Source organism: Antedon bifida, chromosome 5 (assembly GCF_963402885.1).
Source record: "Antedon bifida chromosome 5, ecAntBifi1.1, whole genome shotgun sequence".
In the NCBI taxonomy this organism is placed as follows: domain Eukaryota; kingdom Metazoa; phylum Echinodermata; class Crinoidea; order Comatulida; family Antedonidae; genus Antedon; species Antedon bifida.
Window position 1 is genome coordinate 17,781,761 of NC_136230.1, and position 18,780 is coordinate 17,800,540.

The 18,780-nt window shown below is 32.5% G+C and overlaps 1 protein-coding gene across 1 annotated transcript in view; it reads right to left on the reverse strand.

Annotated features, from left to right (window-relative positions):
- Positions 1 to 87: 87 nt before the first annotated feature.
- LOC144842619 (ATP-binding cassette sub-family C member 5-like) overlaps positions 88 to 18,780 on the reverse strand; it is a 104,249-nt gene continuing 85,556 nt past the window's right edge. The window contains exons 14-25 of the mRNA XM_078699078.1: positions 14,482 to 14,669; positions 12,637 to 12,777; positions 11,839 to 11,968; positions 11,243 to 11,525; positions 9,046 to 9,232; positions 8,565 to 8,654; positions 5,981 to 6,164; positions 3,628 to 3,787; positions 2,641 to 2,719; positions 2,062 to 2,175; positions 1,171 to 1,335; positions 88 to 815 (exon numbers count right to left, since the gene is read on the reverse strand). Of these exons, the coding sequence (XP_078555204.1) occupies positions 708 to 815; positions 1,171 to 1,335; positions 2,062 to 2,175; positions 2,641 to 2,719; positions 3,628 to 3,787; positions 5,981 to 6,164; positions 8,565 to 8,654; positions 9,046 to 9,232; positions 11,243 to 11,525; positions 11,839 to 11,968; positions 12,637 to 12,777; positions 14,482 to 14,669 (1,829 nt within the window). The 3' untranslated portion in view covers positions 88 to 707. The remainder of the gene's footprint in view (positions 816 to 1,170; positions 1,336 to 2,061; positions 2,176 to 2,640; positions 2,720 to 3,627; positions 3,788 to 5,980; positions 6,165 to 8,564; positions 8,655 to 9,045; positions 9,233 to 11,242; positions 11,526 to 11,838; positions 11,969 to 12,636; positions 12,778 to 14,481; positions 14,670 to 18,780) is intronic.

Below are 18,780 nucleotides of genomic sequence, written 5' to 3' on the forward strand. Positions count from 1 at the left end.
AACTTCATTTAAAGAAAGTACTCATACTCAAATTCTCAGAGATAAAACAATCTTTTTTTGCACATAAATGATAAAAAATACAATATCTTTACTTTGGTAGTTATTAGATACATTCATTACAAACAATATTACCCCATGTTACATAGCCACAATAACAACGATGACAAGTTAACACTTTCATTTTTAGGAGGAGAACTTAGCTACATGCCAACACTTGTTTATATTATGATAAATGATACTTTTAATTACTTATAATGTTAGAGTCATAAAAAAGCTATACTTAGCTATATTTAAAATAATAAATATTAATAATGGAAATAGTACTTTAATTACTCTGTGTAATGCATTGTTTAATATTTTCAAATAAAATTGCTAAATTCAGTAAAATTTCTCTACATGATTGCATAACATTAAAATTGAATACCTTGTTATTTATCTGCACCAGTAGTCCTGATTTAAGTGTTTAATATATACAATTATTTATATTTTCATTATGTTTTTATAAACTATATGTTAACAATATTTATTAAACCTCTTAATCACATTATGAACACTTTTATGTTTGTTCAATAAGCAAGAAATAAAACTTTTATACATTCATAATTATGCTTTACATATTGCTACTATGATTATTTTTTAAACAGCAGATTGAAAAACCAATTTTTTTCAATGTCACAATGCAGGTTCAAATGATTTAAACAATTATGTCAAACATCAGTTTCTTTGTCTGTAGAACCTACTGTTGACATCATCAATTGATTAAAATGTGACGTGGTACTTTCCATTAATACAGATGGTTTATCATATTGTACAATCTGGAAATAAATAGAAAACATGTACAGTACAACTAAACTGCTCATTGTGTATACATTTTGAGTATTGACAGTACAACCAACTCTTCCAAAACTGGACACAGACTGGCTTTAAATGTATTGTCTGTATGTTTAGGGACAGTTTTGTTTTTGTTTTGTTTTATATACAGTATTTAGGTAAATTGCCAAGGATAAATAAGCGAATTCATTCACTTTCCTTCTTAAAGGTGGCAATCCCGGGATTGGGACCTTGGGCCTTAAGATTCTGGTTTGTAGACTATCAAGTTCTGACATCACAATGTATAGTCATTTGATGCCGTATTTACATAGATTATATAATATAACAAAATTCACAAACCTCTCCATTTTGTAATACAAGAATTCGATCAGAATCGAGAACTGTATGTATTCGATGAGCAATTGTCAGTATTGTACAATCACTAAATGCTTCTTTTAAAGTGTTTTGAATGATGCTGTCTGTCTCTGTATCTATAGCAGCTGTTGCTTCATCTAACATCAGAATCTGCAAGTACAGTATAATAAACAAAACAAATAATAATTTCCCTACAATATTATTGTTGCTTTTCAACAGAAAATAAAGATAGAAGATATATAGAATATTATTTGTTAAACACGCCATAAAACAAAGATTGTATACAGTAGATAGTGATGTGATCACATGGATGGCATTCGATCAGCAGATTTGGAACTGGTTAGGGAAAGTTTAAAAGACTATTATTATTACTATATACTATGGTACTAAAATAACTATTATAAGTACATTAATTTAATCTTTGCTAAGTTTACTAGAAACGAAAAAGAAAAAAACTAGACAGATGTTCATTGGTGCTCCTACATGAACTCACATTTTCTCACTACAAACTTGCAAATACCCCATGGCATAAAGGGAGGGGGAAACCAGCCCTACAGACCATTTGTTGAAGGGACTGTTTATGTTTAGTGGTTCATTAATCTAAGAATATCATAGTTCCCCCTACGTAACAACAAATTAAATTTAGCTTCTTGAATTTGGACCCTAAATCCCTGAACAATATGCTCAAAACTGTACTACTACTATGCTATTAGTAACTGTCTTTTATTCCTTTTATTATTTTTACCATATTGACCACTACAGTATGTGACCTTTGACCCCAGGTTATGTACGCCACATAAATGACCAAATTTGGAGAACTAGTAGCATTTTAAAATTTAATTGGCAGATGCTGACTGGGTAATTAATGCAATGTACCTTATTATTTCGAAGTAAAGCTCTGGCCATACACAGTAGCTGTTTCTCTCCAACAGAGAAATTATCACCATTATTTGCTACAGTTGCTTCTAACTGTTCAGCAAGTCCATGTACCTAAAAATAGAAACAAGGTAAATTCTAATGTTGAACTAAAATTATTTTTTTGTACAAGGTATATTGTTTTTCTCATAATTATACCATAGAACATACATTTAATGGAATTTTACCATAGTGTTGTTTGTTTTAAATCATATTCCATCATTTGATGAGAAAGTCAGTTTTATGGTATTTCAAAATAAAAAGATGAATAAATGATTTAAGACATAGAATTTTGGATGTTTTTAAAGTAATATTATATGCATTATTTTTACAAAATATAAAAAATTGCAGGTATAGGGTCTTTTATTCTTTTCTACACAGTTTGACAAAAAACGTGTGAAGTGCCTAAATATGGGAGTGATATGTCACCGTATCCATATATAAAGTTTACAGTTTTTAATTTTGTAAATAAATGTTAGTGAAAGCACATTAAAAATAAATAAATACAATTTTAAATCAATTTTGTTGTGATAAACTTACAACATGCTTCATCTTGGTCTTTTCAAGAGCATTCCAAATATCAGCATCACTGCATACATCAAATGGATCTAAATTATATCTACATAATAAATTTAACAATTTAATGTACATAATCTATATTGGCACATTTTTATAATGAATGCAACATAATTTAGAAGGTTTTGAATGATGTTCGGTTGTAATTGTAATACTTTTACACTGCCATGTTTAAAACAAGGCTGTGTGGTGTCAGGATACATTTCAGGGTTTGCATGCATTTATACAACAAAATTACAACCAGCACCAAGTTTGTTTCAAATAGTAAAAAAACTGCCATCTCACACATGAAAAACACTCTAGTATAAAGGGTCTTTCACACCTGCTCCGGTGCAGCTCCAGTTCAGGTTTGTGTCAGAGCTGGAACAGAGCAGGTGTGAAAGATGCTTTACAACTTACTAGTACTATCATACTAATGCTACTGAATAATCAGAACACTACTTTAGAATAACAGTTTTGGAAATTATACATTTATATAGTAAGCAAACAAGATAAAAGTATTCTAATATTTGTATGTAAATTATGGATACATAGTAACTTTTTGTTCTTGGTCCTAGTGACACAGGATTTGTTTCAAACATGTAATATTAATAGTCGGTAAAAAATAGATCATGATTTCATTTTAGCTGTAAAAAGGAGCAAGTGAGCACTCATAGGCCCTGAATCTGCCTCTGTGATACAGGTATCACTTCTACCTGAGGTCCATGATAACAATGCTGTCTTTGTATTATTGGTTTGTTTTGTGGCAACCTTATCTAACCTTATCTGTGCATGCCTGGGTTGATGTTGAAACTATTCCACATCAATGAGCTGTAAAGATTTAAATCTACTCCAGCATTTCTGTGTTATAAGTCAGGTTGGACAAATCACCTCTGCATTTTGACTGGCAGTAAGTAAGAGTAAAAAGGCTGACTTGTTGTAAATAAAGTAAGATTGTGATTTAGATCCTACCTGAGTGTTCCAGCAAACAGTACTGGATCTTGTGGGATTATTGACATTTTGGATCGTAGATCACATAAAGAAATATTACGAATATCCTTATTATCAATTAAAATACAACCACTTTCACTGTCAACTAAACGGAACAGTGCCACACCAAGAGAAGACTTTCCTTTAAAAAACAAGCATTGTCACTTTCTTTGTTAATGATTTGAAATTTAAAATCAGTACCAAAACATTCTGATATATTAGGTTGAATAACTGTTGTACTGATAACATAACTGGTATAAATATTATCTTTAAATAATCTTAGCATCAAGTTATGTATTGGTACACATTCAGTGGAATCTAAACTTAATATGGAGGAAGAGGTTAAACAAACAAAATTGACATGTCTAAAGTGTACAGAGTGACAGTTTGGTTTACTCTATTGTGTGTTGCTGAATGTCAATATGAACACAATATTATAGATAAGATAACTTTATTTGTGGAAATGATGGTGCTTGTCTCATACAGTAACGGAAACATAAATATAAAAACTATTCTATCCTCAAAGATATATTGTCCCCCTGAACAAATAATTCTTAAAACATTTTTTGTTGAATATGCCATTTTAATGTCACATAATAGTTATTCACTTTGACCTATTCAAAGCCTGATTTAATGAATCTTTTCATGTTTTTGGGGGACAATACATCTTTAAGTTATCAATATCAATTCATATAGTCATACCATCATCAAAATCAAAAATAAATTATTGAGGGCATACTACTAACTGAACCTGAGATTGCTTGAACATATTGAGAGGATGGACTACCTAGTCTCCCTCAGTACTATAGTTACTGTACTCAATTGACAGATAGAGCAAACAATTTAGAGACACTGAGAAATTAAAGACATTGAGCTATAAAATTTAATTTATAGCTTCATGACTTGACCTACAATTTTTTAGGCTTTGTAAAAGTAATGCATATATACAGTATTACTTTAAAAACATTAAACCAGGTCATTCCTTGTTTGAAATGTACGTTTTATTGTTAATGTTATGATAAAAATAGAGAAAAAATGCACTAGCTAATTAGCTCACGTTGAACATCCCCTTGTGGATGGTTTTAGCTAGGCTTAATAGTGTAGGAACATTGTACGATAGCTATCGGCCTAGCCCAGCGTTGTCTCATTACTGAATTGTCTTTCCATTTTTGGCAGAATCCGTTAATATAAATTGGGGAAGACCTGGTATTTTCGCTGAAAAGTTACGGTTCTTTTATTTGTTTATCCTTTCACGACTGATTGCATCACATCACAATATGGAAATATCAATCTGTGCGATGCATTCTGGTATTTATAGCAGGCCGCTTAAATTATTAGAATCATTATTATGATTATTATTATTATTTTTAAACATTTAAAGACAAAATTAATTATTGCAATAGGCACATATAGTGTTTATTTTTACATAAAATGTAGTGTGTGACCGTAAAATAAGTCAAAAAACGTAGGTCTAGTGGCTTTAAACTTTAAAAAGTTTGATATATAAGAGATAATAGTCATTGTTGCCCACAACAGAAAGCCTGTTTTCCTGTCGACGTAACGATATGGCGAGTTGCGTTGAGTTGAATTTTGAAATCGTTAAAGTTGAAAATAAAATAACAATACCGCTGATCGAGCCGGACCGCTAATGTTTACACATTTTTACGCGATCGTTAATTGTTTCTTGGTTCTTTCGAGCGGTACACGCGAATGTGAGGTGCAAAACCAAGGCCGGCCACGCGCAGACGGGCCTGCATGAAAATTAAAAAAGTTACGGGTTATGATGCTTCAACCCAGCCTAGGTCATGCTTTCGCTGATATCTTAATCTAGGCTTAGACTAAAGACAAACATTAAATTAAATTGTTTTAATATTATAATTTAGTTTAACTTAGACTTGTTATTTGGAAATATCAGACCTTAAAAGAGTATAAACAAGTTGAAAAACATCGTCTAGTTTAGTAGAATTGTCAGTGCAAACCTATTTTTTTACAAACTGCAATGACGTAATTTGTGAACCATTTGATTGGTCACTTTTAACGATCGTAACTCGGTTAAACTTCAACGATTGCAGATTTTAACGATTTTAACATTGATTTTTACCCTCTTTTCCTGTAATATCGTTGAATCCTGTCAAATTAACGCAATTCAACAAAACTCAATGTAACTCAACGATCAACAGGCTTTATAGAAATCTAGCTGTTCAAATCTGAGTGTTTATGTGTGGCGTACAAAACAAAATTTGAATTTATTATAAATTAATTTATAATTAATTAAATACAATTCAATTAACAATTAATTAATCATTAAAATGTTCTCTAGTTCACTCTTTCTTACCTGATCCTGTTCTACCAACAATTCCAACCTTCTCTTTTGACCTGATATTGAAGTTAATTTGATGTAAAACTTGTGGTAAGTTTGGTCTGTAGCGCAAGCAGACATCCTTGAAGTGTACCTCACCATTTACTGGCCATTCATTGCTCTTTTCTTTAGAATATTCAATTTCCTCTGTAGGTACATCCTAATGAAATTATTGGTAGATAGATAAACATTTTATTGATCTTAAAAATAGAGAAATTCATTGAAAAACAATGAGATCAGTGAAACTAGAGGTCAAAGCAAAATGAGATACAAAACCAGTTAACAACAGCCCTCTATGGATAAATAAAGTCAAATCACATCACGTCCTTAGCAAAACAATGAGCACAAAATCCATGTTAAGCCCTCATTATACGAGAGAGTGGATTAAATTTTATTTGAATTTTAAGTATTATTGAAAAATGTGAATTTATTGCCTATTTTCAATCTGCTTTAATTAGAATGTGCAGGTACCTCTCAAGGGGATCCAGGATTTTTTAGACGGAGGAATGCTAACATACATAATAATTAACATATAATAATAGTCTGTCAAAAATAAACATCAAAAAGTAGTTTTTATCTATATAAATGTATACAAATTGAATTTGAACACTAGATTTGAACTCATCATTTTGACAAGTTAAGTTATCTGCAACACAAACACCATGTGCACATCATATGTTAGAATATTGCGCACAGAAAAAAGATTATGCCATTATGACCTGAAGAAAATAAAATGTTAGTGTGCTCTCTATTTTGTGTCTATAAACAGTATACACTATAGTACATACTACATACAGTTTAGCATAGGTAAAATTACGGGACCCGTCTTTTATTCCAATTTTTGACATTATGACGTCATCAAAATGAAACACGAAGATAGCAATTTTGGAAGTAAATTATCCGAGCAACAACATATTAACATGTTTAACACGTAGAATATAGATGCACGCTCTTTTAAATGTGATGAACTATGATGCAAAATTTTTAATCCACAGAAAGTTGACTCTTGATATGAATTAAATTTTCACCAAGTGTCAATACAAAATTAATTTTGGTTTTTAATCTATGATCAATCATTGAAATTCATAAAATTGTACGCAAGCCACGTTGCACAATACAGACGTTTTTCAAAAATAGGAGGTGCACAACTTCATGTAAATGTCGATATGTTGACAATGTTACGAAATGTAACTCACAAAAATAGGGTGGAATGAAAGAAGAATAATACAGAACTAGATTTGAACTCGTCACACTTTGACGAGTTCGGGTTATCCGCGCAAACGTTAAAATATGAACGCCGACAATTATTATGCCATCCTATGAGTATGACATGAAATAAATATGTTTACAGTGCTGACAGCATATTACAGTATTTACAGAATACACTGTATATGTTATATACAACGAGACCCATCTTTTAAATCCAATTTCTAACAAGATGACGTCATCAAATTGACATATAAAGATAACTATTTTTGAAGATAATTATCTAAATAATTACATTAATATAAATTTGAAGAATTTTGAGATGCGCTCTATTTTAAACGCGACAAAGATTTACGAAAGAGATGAAAATCTGACTTTTTGAACTCAACTGGCCATATCATGACATCAGATAGACAAAATTGTTATATAAATTCAGATCTACAATTCAACAGCTTCCATAATAAGTTTTAATCATGCTGGTCACTTTTCATACTGAGGACCTATGACAGATTAAAATATACTGTATCTAAATTAAGAAAGTCATGTTATTCTATTTTTTTTATTTGATGATGTAATAGAAATTCACATTTTTGTAACACATTTGAAAGAGAATTTGATTGAGAAAGAACATATTAAAATCTAGGGCAAAATGTGGTAAGCATAGCGTACTGTGCTCTATTAAATGGGATTAACTAGTACAACGCGAAATTGATTATAAATTAATTTGGCGCATTTTGAATTTTAAATATGCGTACTCGCATAATTTGTTGCATAGCACCATATTTTTATCATGTCAAAAGTTTATCCATATTATGAAATACACTTCCGTAAAGTTTCATTGAAAAATAAATTTTTGTTCAGAATATTATGATAAACTATAAAATTTAATAAAATCGCGCATAATTTACGATTACTCTGACTTCATATAATGAAGTTTCTTGAACATCTACAGCTACAGGTCAATCTTTTAACAAAGTCATACCAATCTTATGTTGACAAGAAATATAGGTACTGTATGCATGCAACAAAATTCGTGGAAAGAAAGAAGAATAAAGAAGAAAAATAAGATCCTGACAATTACAAGGGTTATCCGCAAACAAAAGTTGCGGATAACCAAAAAAAAGTTGATGATGATCTCATACAATCACAATGCCCAGGTGCGGATAACTAATTAAAATGTATTTAATATACCACACTACCCCTGCCATAAGATCATCGACAAAGACAATAAATAGCATGGGTCCCAGCCACACTACCTTTAACTAAGCCTTCATGAGAAAAGGCAGCTTATGCATGAATAAAATATTTTTTTCATTAAGGATGCAATATTCTATTTTAATTTATTTAGACTTACTTCTATGTATTTGATTACTCTTTCCACAGATGTGAATCTTGCTTCTACTTCTGCTGTCAATCTAACAGCAAACTGGAAGATGGCCATCATCTATAAACATGTTTATTATGTTATAAAGTGAACAATATGATAATACCTAAGTTAAGTTTCTTAATTTTATTTATTGACTTACGTCCATGTAATTATGCTACCCTATTTGACTTCACAAGAAAGGTTGTAGATATCATGTACAAAAAAGATGTCATCTGCATGTGAGAAGCTTTCGACAGCTATGCACATGCCTCATGTGCAATTTCTATCGAGAACGGCCTGTTGTGGGTCGCTCTCAATAGATTCCATACATGAGTGGCCATTCACATGATGAACCGCTCACAAGCCAAGAGAGACCCAAGACATGTTTTATGGCCTTATATGTATGCTGTATATTTGTTTTCAAATACATTTTATCTTAAACTGTAAATTAATAATGGAAACATGGTACCTGTAATGAATAGGATAATGCTAGACCACTGTAAGCAGCAGATACACTGCCATGGAAAAGCACTACCAGTATTCCAGTAAATGTGGCCATAAGTGTTGAAACAAAATCAAATCTTAGACCAAGCCATCTACTTGCCATGTTGAATAACAGCATAGCTACAGAGTGGTTGTCAAGAAGAAGCTCAAACCTATGAAATAAAATTATGTTTGAATAAGAAACATTTAATGCATAAAGTAATAGACAGAAGTAGACATTATGCCCTAAATATTTTTCTGCATCTTAGAGACAACCTATACATGGATGACAAACATAGGCCTACTTAGAATGAGCAATCCTTGATTTTTAGAGCTAGCAAAGAATAGACTATGTTGACTTTTTAGGACGCTGTTTGTTTAAAAATAGGCTTGTTTTGCAAATTAATTCTAGCATGGTGGTAAAATAATTTTGTACATCCACTGGTGTACTCTTAAAAGTTCCAATTCTGAAATATTTTTTTTGGCCTAAACAAAATGGTCTAATCTACAGTAGTAGTATAAAACGTTTTTGTGCCTAATACTCATCAAAATATAAAAGAAAGGTAGCTGTAAGACAGCATTTACAGAATTAATATCTGAAAAGAATTTGAAATTAAATTTTACCAAACCATTTTTTTTACCAAACACTTTTTACTTGATTTGTTGAGACTATCTACAACCCAGTGGCCACCTGTCTCATGGTTGAAAAGTCGGCAAATAAGCTGCCCCCTCTCCTACCACCTGGTTCTCCAGGTGAGGAGGGGGTTGTGGACTCCCATCAGCACTAAAAACAAGAGCTGTAAATAGGGCAGATGAGCTCTCAGTGAGCCAATGGTCATCCACACGCTGATACCAGCAAATGAAAAACCCATTATGAGACAATCGGCGATTATACCGATTCCTAAAAAGGGAGATTTGAGCAATAGACAAAACTACAGAGGAATCAGCCTGCTAGTTTTTAATTAATTAGTGTTCCATGACCTTCTCATCAAAATTAATGTCTCTCATTGTTGTGCCATGTCAACATAATGTCAATGATGGCGAAATGTCCCAATAATGGGGATAGCTATGCAAACAAGTAACAAGTAAGTAAGTAACCATCAGCAGCAAAAATCTACAATAAGATGCTGATGAATCGCCTAAAACCACATCTTGAAACAATCCTACGCATGAATCAAAATGGTTTCAGAGAGCATCATTGAAGAAGTCAAGATCAATAACCCCCCAGCTATTCTCACATTTGTTGAATTCTGCAAGGCCTTCGACTTCATTGGCCGAGGTGGAATGTTCACAATATTAGTGGCGTCTGGTATTCCAACTGCCATAGTCAATGCCATGTTATGTATACAAGCACAACGGCAAAGGTGATAAAAAGAACATTGATGGCTGCTACACAGGACTTCGTCATGCTCAAAACATAAACTGGAGACAACACATCTCAAATGACGATCTATATATGGGATCACAATAAGATACCGTTGACACTCTTGGAGAAGAAGTTCTGAACCAATAACACTGACACTGTTTTGGAAGCCCAATCATGCACACTAAGAGGCAGGAAGAAGTTGGAAAATGACACAGACCTCACAATGGAAGAGCTAAGGCAGACGATGGCAGACAGGGACACGTAGAGAGCTTTTATCAATGGTTCGGGCGCATCCGATTGATTGACTGATCTACAAAAAAATTAATATTTTAATCTTGATCGTAATTTTGGGGAAATTTAAAGATGTATTTTGTCCCCCAAAAACATGAAAAATGAAGATTAATAAAATCAGACTTTGAATAGGTCATTTTGTAGTTTTAACAATGTTTAATCATTTCTGTAGAAAAAAACCTCGAAATATAATGTTTTCACTTATAAAATGACAACATAAACGGTTAACAAAAACCCATTGGCTGGCAGCCAATTAGACTATTTTTTGCTTTAAATTCCAGTTTTTTCAGTCAAATAATTCAATTTTTGGTCATTAAAATGGCCTATTAAAAAAAATGAAAAAAAAAAAATTTTTTCCAGGGGGACAATACATCTTTAAGGGTAAGCAAACCTAATAATGAATTTCGTTTTAATTGTTCTTTTCATTTATATTGAAGTGTGAAAAATGTTGATTCTGAAATACAATCCTTCTAAAGCAAACATTGAAAGGTAAATCCAATGTCCTAATTGTTCATAATTAACTTACTGTTTTTCATAGTGTTTTGTCTTGTTATAAGCTTGTATTGTTGGAAGACCTGGTACTGTGGTCGATATGTGCGTTATCCATGGTGAGCGTAGAATATTGTCAAGCTGCTTTGCTTCTCGAAAACCATGACGAAACAGATTGATTAAAACACCAAATATAATGACCATTATAACCACAGCAATGAGGAAATATGGAAAGACCTTAGCAACAGTAAACAAGGAAAGTATTATAAGCATGGTCTGCTGCAAAAACAGGTCCATGTTGAAAGGAAGACGTACATCCACTGAAAGTAAGCAAACACATTGATTCTAAGATTCATATTTCCTATATAGCTATATGTTATTAAATAATTTGTTGCGCATAATCTTATCTAACAATATTTTAGTACATATCGTAGAACATCAATGCAGAAATCTAAGATGATTTAGGTTTCCCACAATCTTTCATTTGTCTTGCTTTTTCTCCCTACTGGGTCATTGTCTTTTGTTATCCTACTATAGTATAATTAATACAAATTAACACAAATACACCAATTTTCAGGGAATATTACAGAACAGGTTACAATTATTTATTGACTGATGGCTTGATTTACTTACATTCATCCATGTCTTTTGAGAAACGATTCAAAATACGCCCAGATGGGGTAGTTTCAAAGAAACTCATTGTTGCTACAATAACTTTTCCAAACATTGAATCATGCAACTTGGAAGAAGCTTGAAGAGTCACCTGTGAAATATAATTAGATAAGATGCATGACATTTAACCAAGGAAACAGGTTGGAATCTTGTCCAACATTTGTTGACATTAATAATTAATTTCAACATGTATTAGATTCTATTTTTGTTTGCAGTTTTGTGTTTCTCAATTGTACAATAGTTTTATTTTGTAGTATTAATGTTTCTGTATAAGCATCCACCATTATTGGAATTTTAAAATTTTAAACTTCTCTACAATAAGAAACAACCAATCAATCAATAACAAAATGTCCTTTGTTGCTTATATAAATATGTTTATCTAAATTGTTATCCTTTATAATCTTTTAAAAAAAACTTTAGGTTTTTATTTCCTGTAATAAAATAAACGACAAAACTATTTAAAAATAAATATGCAATCTCAAAGTTGAGCTCTTGTGTTTAAATTCCCAATCCAATTATTCGCAGAATTGCCTCAGTATGTTTCATGATCCAAAAAATGTATTTTGAATTAGTAATTTACAAACACAACTTTAAAAATGTGCCTAAAATGCACAATACATAAAATAATTTAAACTCATATTTTCATATTGTTGGTTTCATTTTACAAAGTTCCATTTTATGTCATATGTAAATGAATTTGAATATATGTTTTTGTTTAAAATTGATTTAATATTGATTCTTGAAAAAGAATGAAATTACCTTTGCAAAAAAGGTGCTTCTAAGAATAGTAAATAGAATGTAGACTACAACAGTCATACCATACACTGTCTGGTAAAAAGATATGTCTGGATTGTCTGTAATCATCATGCTCTTCATTGTAACATTTTCAGGTACAAAGTCCTAAAATCAAAGAAAACAATACAATATCAAATACATCTCACAGATTTCTTCTTCTTCTTCCTTTCTTTCTTCACCATTTATAAATTAATTTAGACTATAATGGAGAAAAACATTCTTATCATCATAGCATTTTAACGTTTTGTAGTGATAGCTTTTTATAAAAAATAAACCCCCCTTGAATATATCTAGGGGCCTGTTTATACAACACGCTAAATCAACACAGTTCTACGTTGGCGTGTTGTATAAACAGACATGGATTCCTTGTAATTACTAAACCACCTGGAAAGGCTACTTGAAAAGGCTACTTGAGGATAGGCCAAATGTGGCCGGTTGGTGAGCTGAAGTAGCCTTTTTAAGGGGGACAAGTTGCCCTTTATTATAGCAGCAGACGTTTGGCTGTGACTGACCTTCCTGTTCATAACACGGCAGTTAACGTTCATGTATCAATGGCTCGGTTTGATCTTCGTCTGTGAAAACACGCATATACATAATAGGCGTGTAAATTAAGAAGGGTGTTGTATTAACACAGCCTAGGTTTGGATCGTGAACACATAATTGGACTGCCAAATTATGTATTTTGAGGAAAAGTGACAAGTATACTGGACATTTTAACATCTGGTTTTTTATTCCTGTGTACTATTTAAATAATATAACAAAATTAGTGTATGGCCACTTCTTCATAAAATCTTGTGTTAGAATTTGAAATAACTGAGGCAATTTTACTTGGTTACACCAAACTCGCATACACATGGTTGTAGTGAAATTAGCCTAATAACACACAGCATTAAGACACACAAAAAAAAATTTTTTTTTCCAGAGAAATCTTATGTAGCGGAATTTTACAGTAAGCGGAGATATGCACTCTTGGAGTGCCCTTTTCCTAGTTTATTTATTCTGTCTTTATACTGAATGACACTTTCAGGACTGGTTTCCAAAGTGGTTCAGTGGAGAACATTAACAATATACAACATACAGTGTATATAAATAATGGAATGAGTTCAAGGTAAAAGATACTTAAAGATGTATTGTCCCCCAAAAACATGAACAATGAAGATTAATACAATTTGTAGTTTTAACAAAGTAAATCACTTCCGTAGAAAAAAAAACGGAAAAAAAACAACAATGTTTCAATTATAAAACGACAAAATAAACGGTTACATTAACAACAAAAAACACATTGGTTGGCAGCCAATTAGACTATTTTTTGCTTAAAATTACAGTTTTTTCAAGTAAATAATTTTTTTTTTGGTCTAATCTTTGGTAAAAAATGAATAACTATTATGTGACATTAAAATTGCATATTCAACAAAAAAATTAAAACAAGTATTTGTTCAGGGGGACTGAAAGTGTGATATATTTATAGTTTGTTTTTGTGTCATTTTGAAAGTTTGTTCCATAATTTGGTTGATCGATATACAAGTTCTTTTACCGTGTGTATTTTTCCATGATGGTTCAATGAGTGTTTTATTACTCTGGCTACGTGTACAATATGAGTGCAACATGGAGCATGATCATTTAGACACTTGAATAACATTATAAGTAATTGTTCTTCTCATACTCAGTTTACACCACCCCAAAGAACTTTAGTATCATCCTTATATTTGAGTTTCATTGTTTGTATGGAACTGAACTTCAGCATCTTCAGAACTTTATAAATTTTTTGGATGCAGGAAAGAGTTTTTTTTTTGGTATTTTATGACTTACCCCAGAACCCTGACTCAACCAATGACTCAACCACCAGTTATTAAAAACAGCACATCCAATAGTAACAGCAAATGTGACAAGAACCATCACTAGTATGACATAACCTCCAGCAGCTTGTGTATACTGGTGATATGTCTTTGCATCAATTCTACCTTCACTCTTCTCCTCCTCCTCCACCTCAACTAACTCTAACATATTGAACAAAGAAAAAAAGCACAACAAGTTATGCTAATACATCTTTTATTTTGGAAAAAATAATACACAGTACAAAATTCTCCATAGCTCAAGAACAAATTAGTGTCTACATTATTATAAATTTAAAGGAAAAAATATATATATATAAATAAACTGACGCCACATAGTCACATGGTTAATGTGTCTAGAATGTATACAATGGAATGCTTTACGTTGACATCACATTTAAACCAAAAAGTTTGACATTTGACTTATTTGTGTATATATTATATTTGTTTTTATATCAATGCATATCAATTGTTTTTTAGTTGCCTGCAATTTGCTTGTCATATTTTTTTTGTGAAAAATTCCCACGCGTACAATGCGCACGGAATGTAAAAAATATGTTTTTTCACTTGAATCATTTTTTTCAAGCCTTTTCTAGTGATTAAACAAATTTAGACCATTTCCACTTGAAATGACATCATACGAGCATGTTGAATTAGACAATTTTCAATTTAGAAAATAACAAACCGATGCCATGCCTATATCATTTCCAAACGTGCCACCCTCTTATGATTTTCACCAAGTATAAGTGGTTAGACCCATGAATACTGTTTAGTTTAGTAAAGTTATTTGTAAAAGCTTCATACTTATTTGACCGGAGAAGCTATTGTTAACAATCCATAATCAAAATAATATTGTTTTATTCATTTTAAAGATGAAAAAAAAAAATTGTATTGTTTTAACTACCTTACTTCTCGTTATGAATTTTGTATTGTATTATTTATATTTTGTATATTATAAAGGAAATAAAAGTTACTATGAAATGAGAATACAGTATACTGTAACATGTTTTCCATGCAGCTAATTGCTCAAACCATTCTAGATATCACAAATTTAATTACATTTAAAAAATGTAATGTTACAGTATATTTTTTGGTAGCTCATGGTCATACTCTAAACCATGGATAAGCAAAATCTGCACAAATACTACACAGTAATTTGAAAAACACTTGCACCGACCATGACACTCAGTATTACCATCTACAGTACATAGATCTATTTCAAAAGATGTGGGTGGTGGAAGATAAAGCAATATTCGGCAGGGAGTGAGATGGCTCGCTCAGCAATTGTAGGTTGTTTTAATTGGTTTACACATCAATATAATCATGTCAAAGAATTTAATTGATAGGAGACTAAATAATTATAAACTATTGTACGTGTCCACAGTTTATCTGAAAATTAAACGACTGATACGAACAATAGTTACTTTGGAATTACTAGTACTGTGTTTTAGGATTATTGTTTTAAGGATTGTTTCTTCCTCAACAAACAAACTATAGGATTAATTGTTCCTATACAAAAGAAGATTTTTTTTAATGTTTTGTATTATTGAGGTCATTACAATGCCAGCCTTGGTAAATTCACCTAATAATATTTGTTTTTTTTTCAATTTGAGAAAACTATGCCTCCAGATTTCATCATTTTTTTCATTGCTTTGAACAGAGTAAATCAAATCAAATTCTTGTTTAGTTTCTTCTTTTCTTATGGTTAAGATTTTAGTATGATTATTATTGAAGACGATTTCACTTTTTTTATTTTGAGAAATAAAATGTATTTTTAATTGAATTGAACAATATATACTTGGAACCAATCGGCTTTAGTAGTATAGAAATAATGAATGTTTCTTAGTGTAATGGTACAAATAATGGCATGAGGTGAATGATGAAAGGTTATATATCAACGAGGCGACAGCCGAATTGATATATAACCAATATTACCAATGCCATTATTTGTACCATTACACTAATATAAAACATTCATTATTTGTTTTATAGATAAATTTCCAGTAATACCCTGATGAGGAGAGCCTCACTTGGGTGTAATAAAAGCTTTTAATTACCAATTCTGATGATTTATGACCCCTTAATCACTGATGTCCAGTTGTAAAAGGCCACCTAGAAACTGTAACTGTAAGGCTACGGTCACACTACAGCCTTAAGCCTGGCGCGACTCACCGAGATTGAGATTTTTGTAGTGTGACCCAACCTGGATCGACTCGCGCCTGGCTTGAAATCGATTTCAATCCAAACAACTCAACCCAGGCGCGCTACCCAGATTGACCCTGGGTTGACCTTAGCGTGACCGGGATTGACATTCTTTTTTGGAATCTGGCCAATCACAGCCATCAACTCTGTTTTGTTTATTGAGAATTTTAGTGGATGGATATCCACATGGCTTTTTTTCGCCGATCTTTCAATTTCGTCGGGTTTTGGTTGAGTTTTTAGATAACACATGAAGATATCAAAGAGATTTGTGCATTCATTTTTCTTCTTGTAATCTGAGGTCCTTCGTAACTATCACCGGCATTTTGTATGATGTGCATTGCCATTGTCTAGTGATTGAATTAAAGACGAAACTAACATCGGCTAGCCTATATAGGATGCCGTCTGTGTCTGCGGTGCGGAGTCTGCGGCAGGCCTAGGCCTAGACCTATATTAATATTATGCTTATGATCAGTCAATTACATATATATTTTAAATTAAACAACAAAATGCATAGGCCTAGTAAATTCTAAATAAAATTGTATGTACTACAGATTGGCTCAAGTAATTTATTTAGCTAGCCGACTGATTTCCGGTTTCGTTCGGAGGACAACCCAACAGAATTCGAATAGTGTGACCGCCCAATAAACTCAAACCTGGCTTGAAATCTCAATCGCGGTGAGTCGTGCCAGGCTTGACGCTGTAGTGTGACCGTAGTCTAAAGTGTTTGTGTTACAAGGACCCTGCTGTGTTGTGTAAACAATTCACAACAGGATACCTCATTAGAATTTTGACAGGTTAAATGATCTTGGTTCAAAAATCTAAGGGACTTGTACACGTCTAAATACACGGGTGTGTAGAAAGCGACGACCTCGAATTGGACGACCCCAACGACCCGGGCGACCTCGAATTGGACGACCTAGAATTGCACGACCCATTAACACGAAACCGACGACCCCTATAGCCTAGCCTAGCCTAGGCCTAAGTGTGGTATAACATCCCGAAGCCGAACATAGCCAAAGATCTTTAAACCATCTTATATAATACTCGCAAGCAAGCAATTGATTGAAAAAATACAGAAATATCGCCATTTGATACTGAATGTGTCGACACGAACAAACGAACAGATATGGAACGCCAAGAGTGCATCATTAAAACTGCATTCGACATAAATATAAATTAAAAAGAAATAAATATTATACATTACATGGTTAAACCATGGACGTATAATTACATCTCGTCTTCTTATAACGAACACTATAGGCCTACCAAGCAGCGTGTTGCGAACATGTGCATGGGGAGGGCCATAAGAAAGCTTTACAATACATTTCACATATGCATTGTATACGGTCAAAACTTACCCGCCGCTGAAAAAGGTTTACCATGTTTATGATATTTCGTGTGCTAATCGAGTCGAATGCAGTTTTAATGATGCACTCCTGGCGTTCCATATCTGTTCGTTTGTTCGTGTCGACACATTCAGTATCAAATGGCGATATTTCTGTTTTGATTTTTCTTTTTTCAATCAATTGCAATTGCTTGCGAGTATTATATAAGGTATGGTTTAAAGATCTTTGGCTATGTTCGCCTTCGGGATGTTATACCACACTTAGGCCTAGGCTAGGCTAGGCTATAGGGGTCGTCGGTTTCGTGTTATGGGTCGTCCAATTCTAGGTCGTCCAATTCGAGGTCGCCCGGGTCGTTGGGGTCGTCCAATTCGAGGTCGTCGCTTTCTACACACCCCTAAATACACATCTAAATAGATTCCTGTCATTTGAATGAATCAAATAAACTAAAAGGTAGGCCTAGCCAAGGCCTACATTTGATTCACATTGAATAAAACAGTAACATTTGATTTTTAATAATTATATTAAATATTATTATTTATATGGACTTTATAAATGCACCTATTGTGTTAATGTCAAAAAAACAACCAAACAATCCTAGGCCTAGCAAGGCTAAAACGCCTAGGCCTACTACTAGGCCTACAGTAGCTAGGCCTACTGTAGGCTAAAAGACAGCAATACAAAACTTTGACCGGCAACTGGAACTCATCTAGGCTAATTATGTTTTTTCC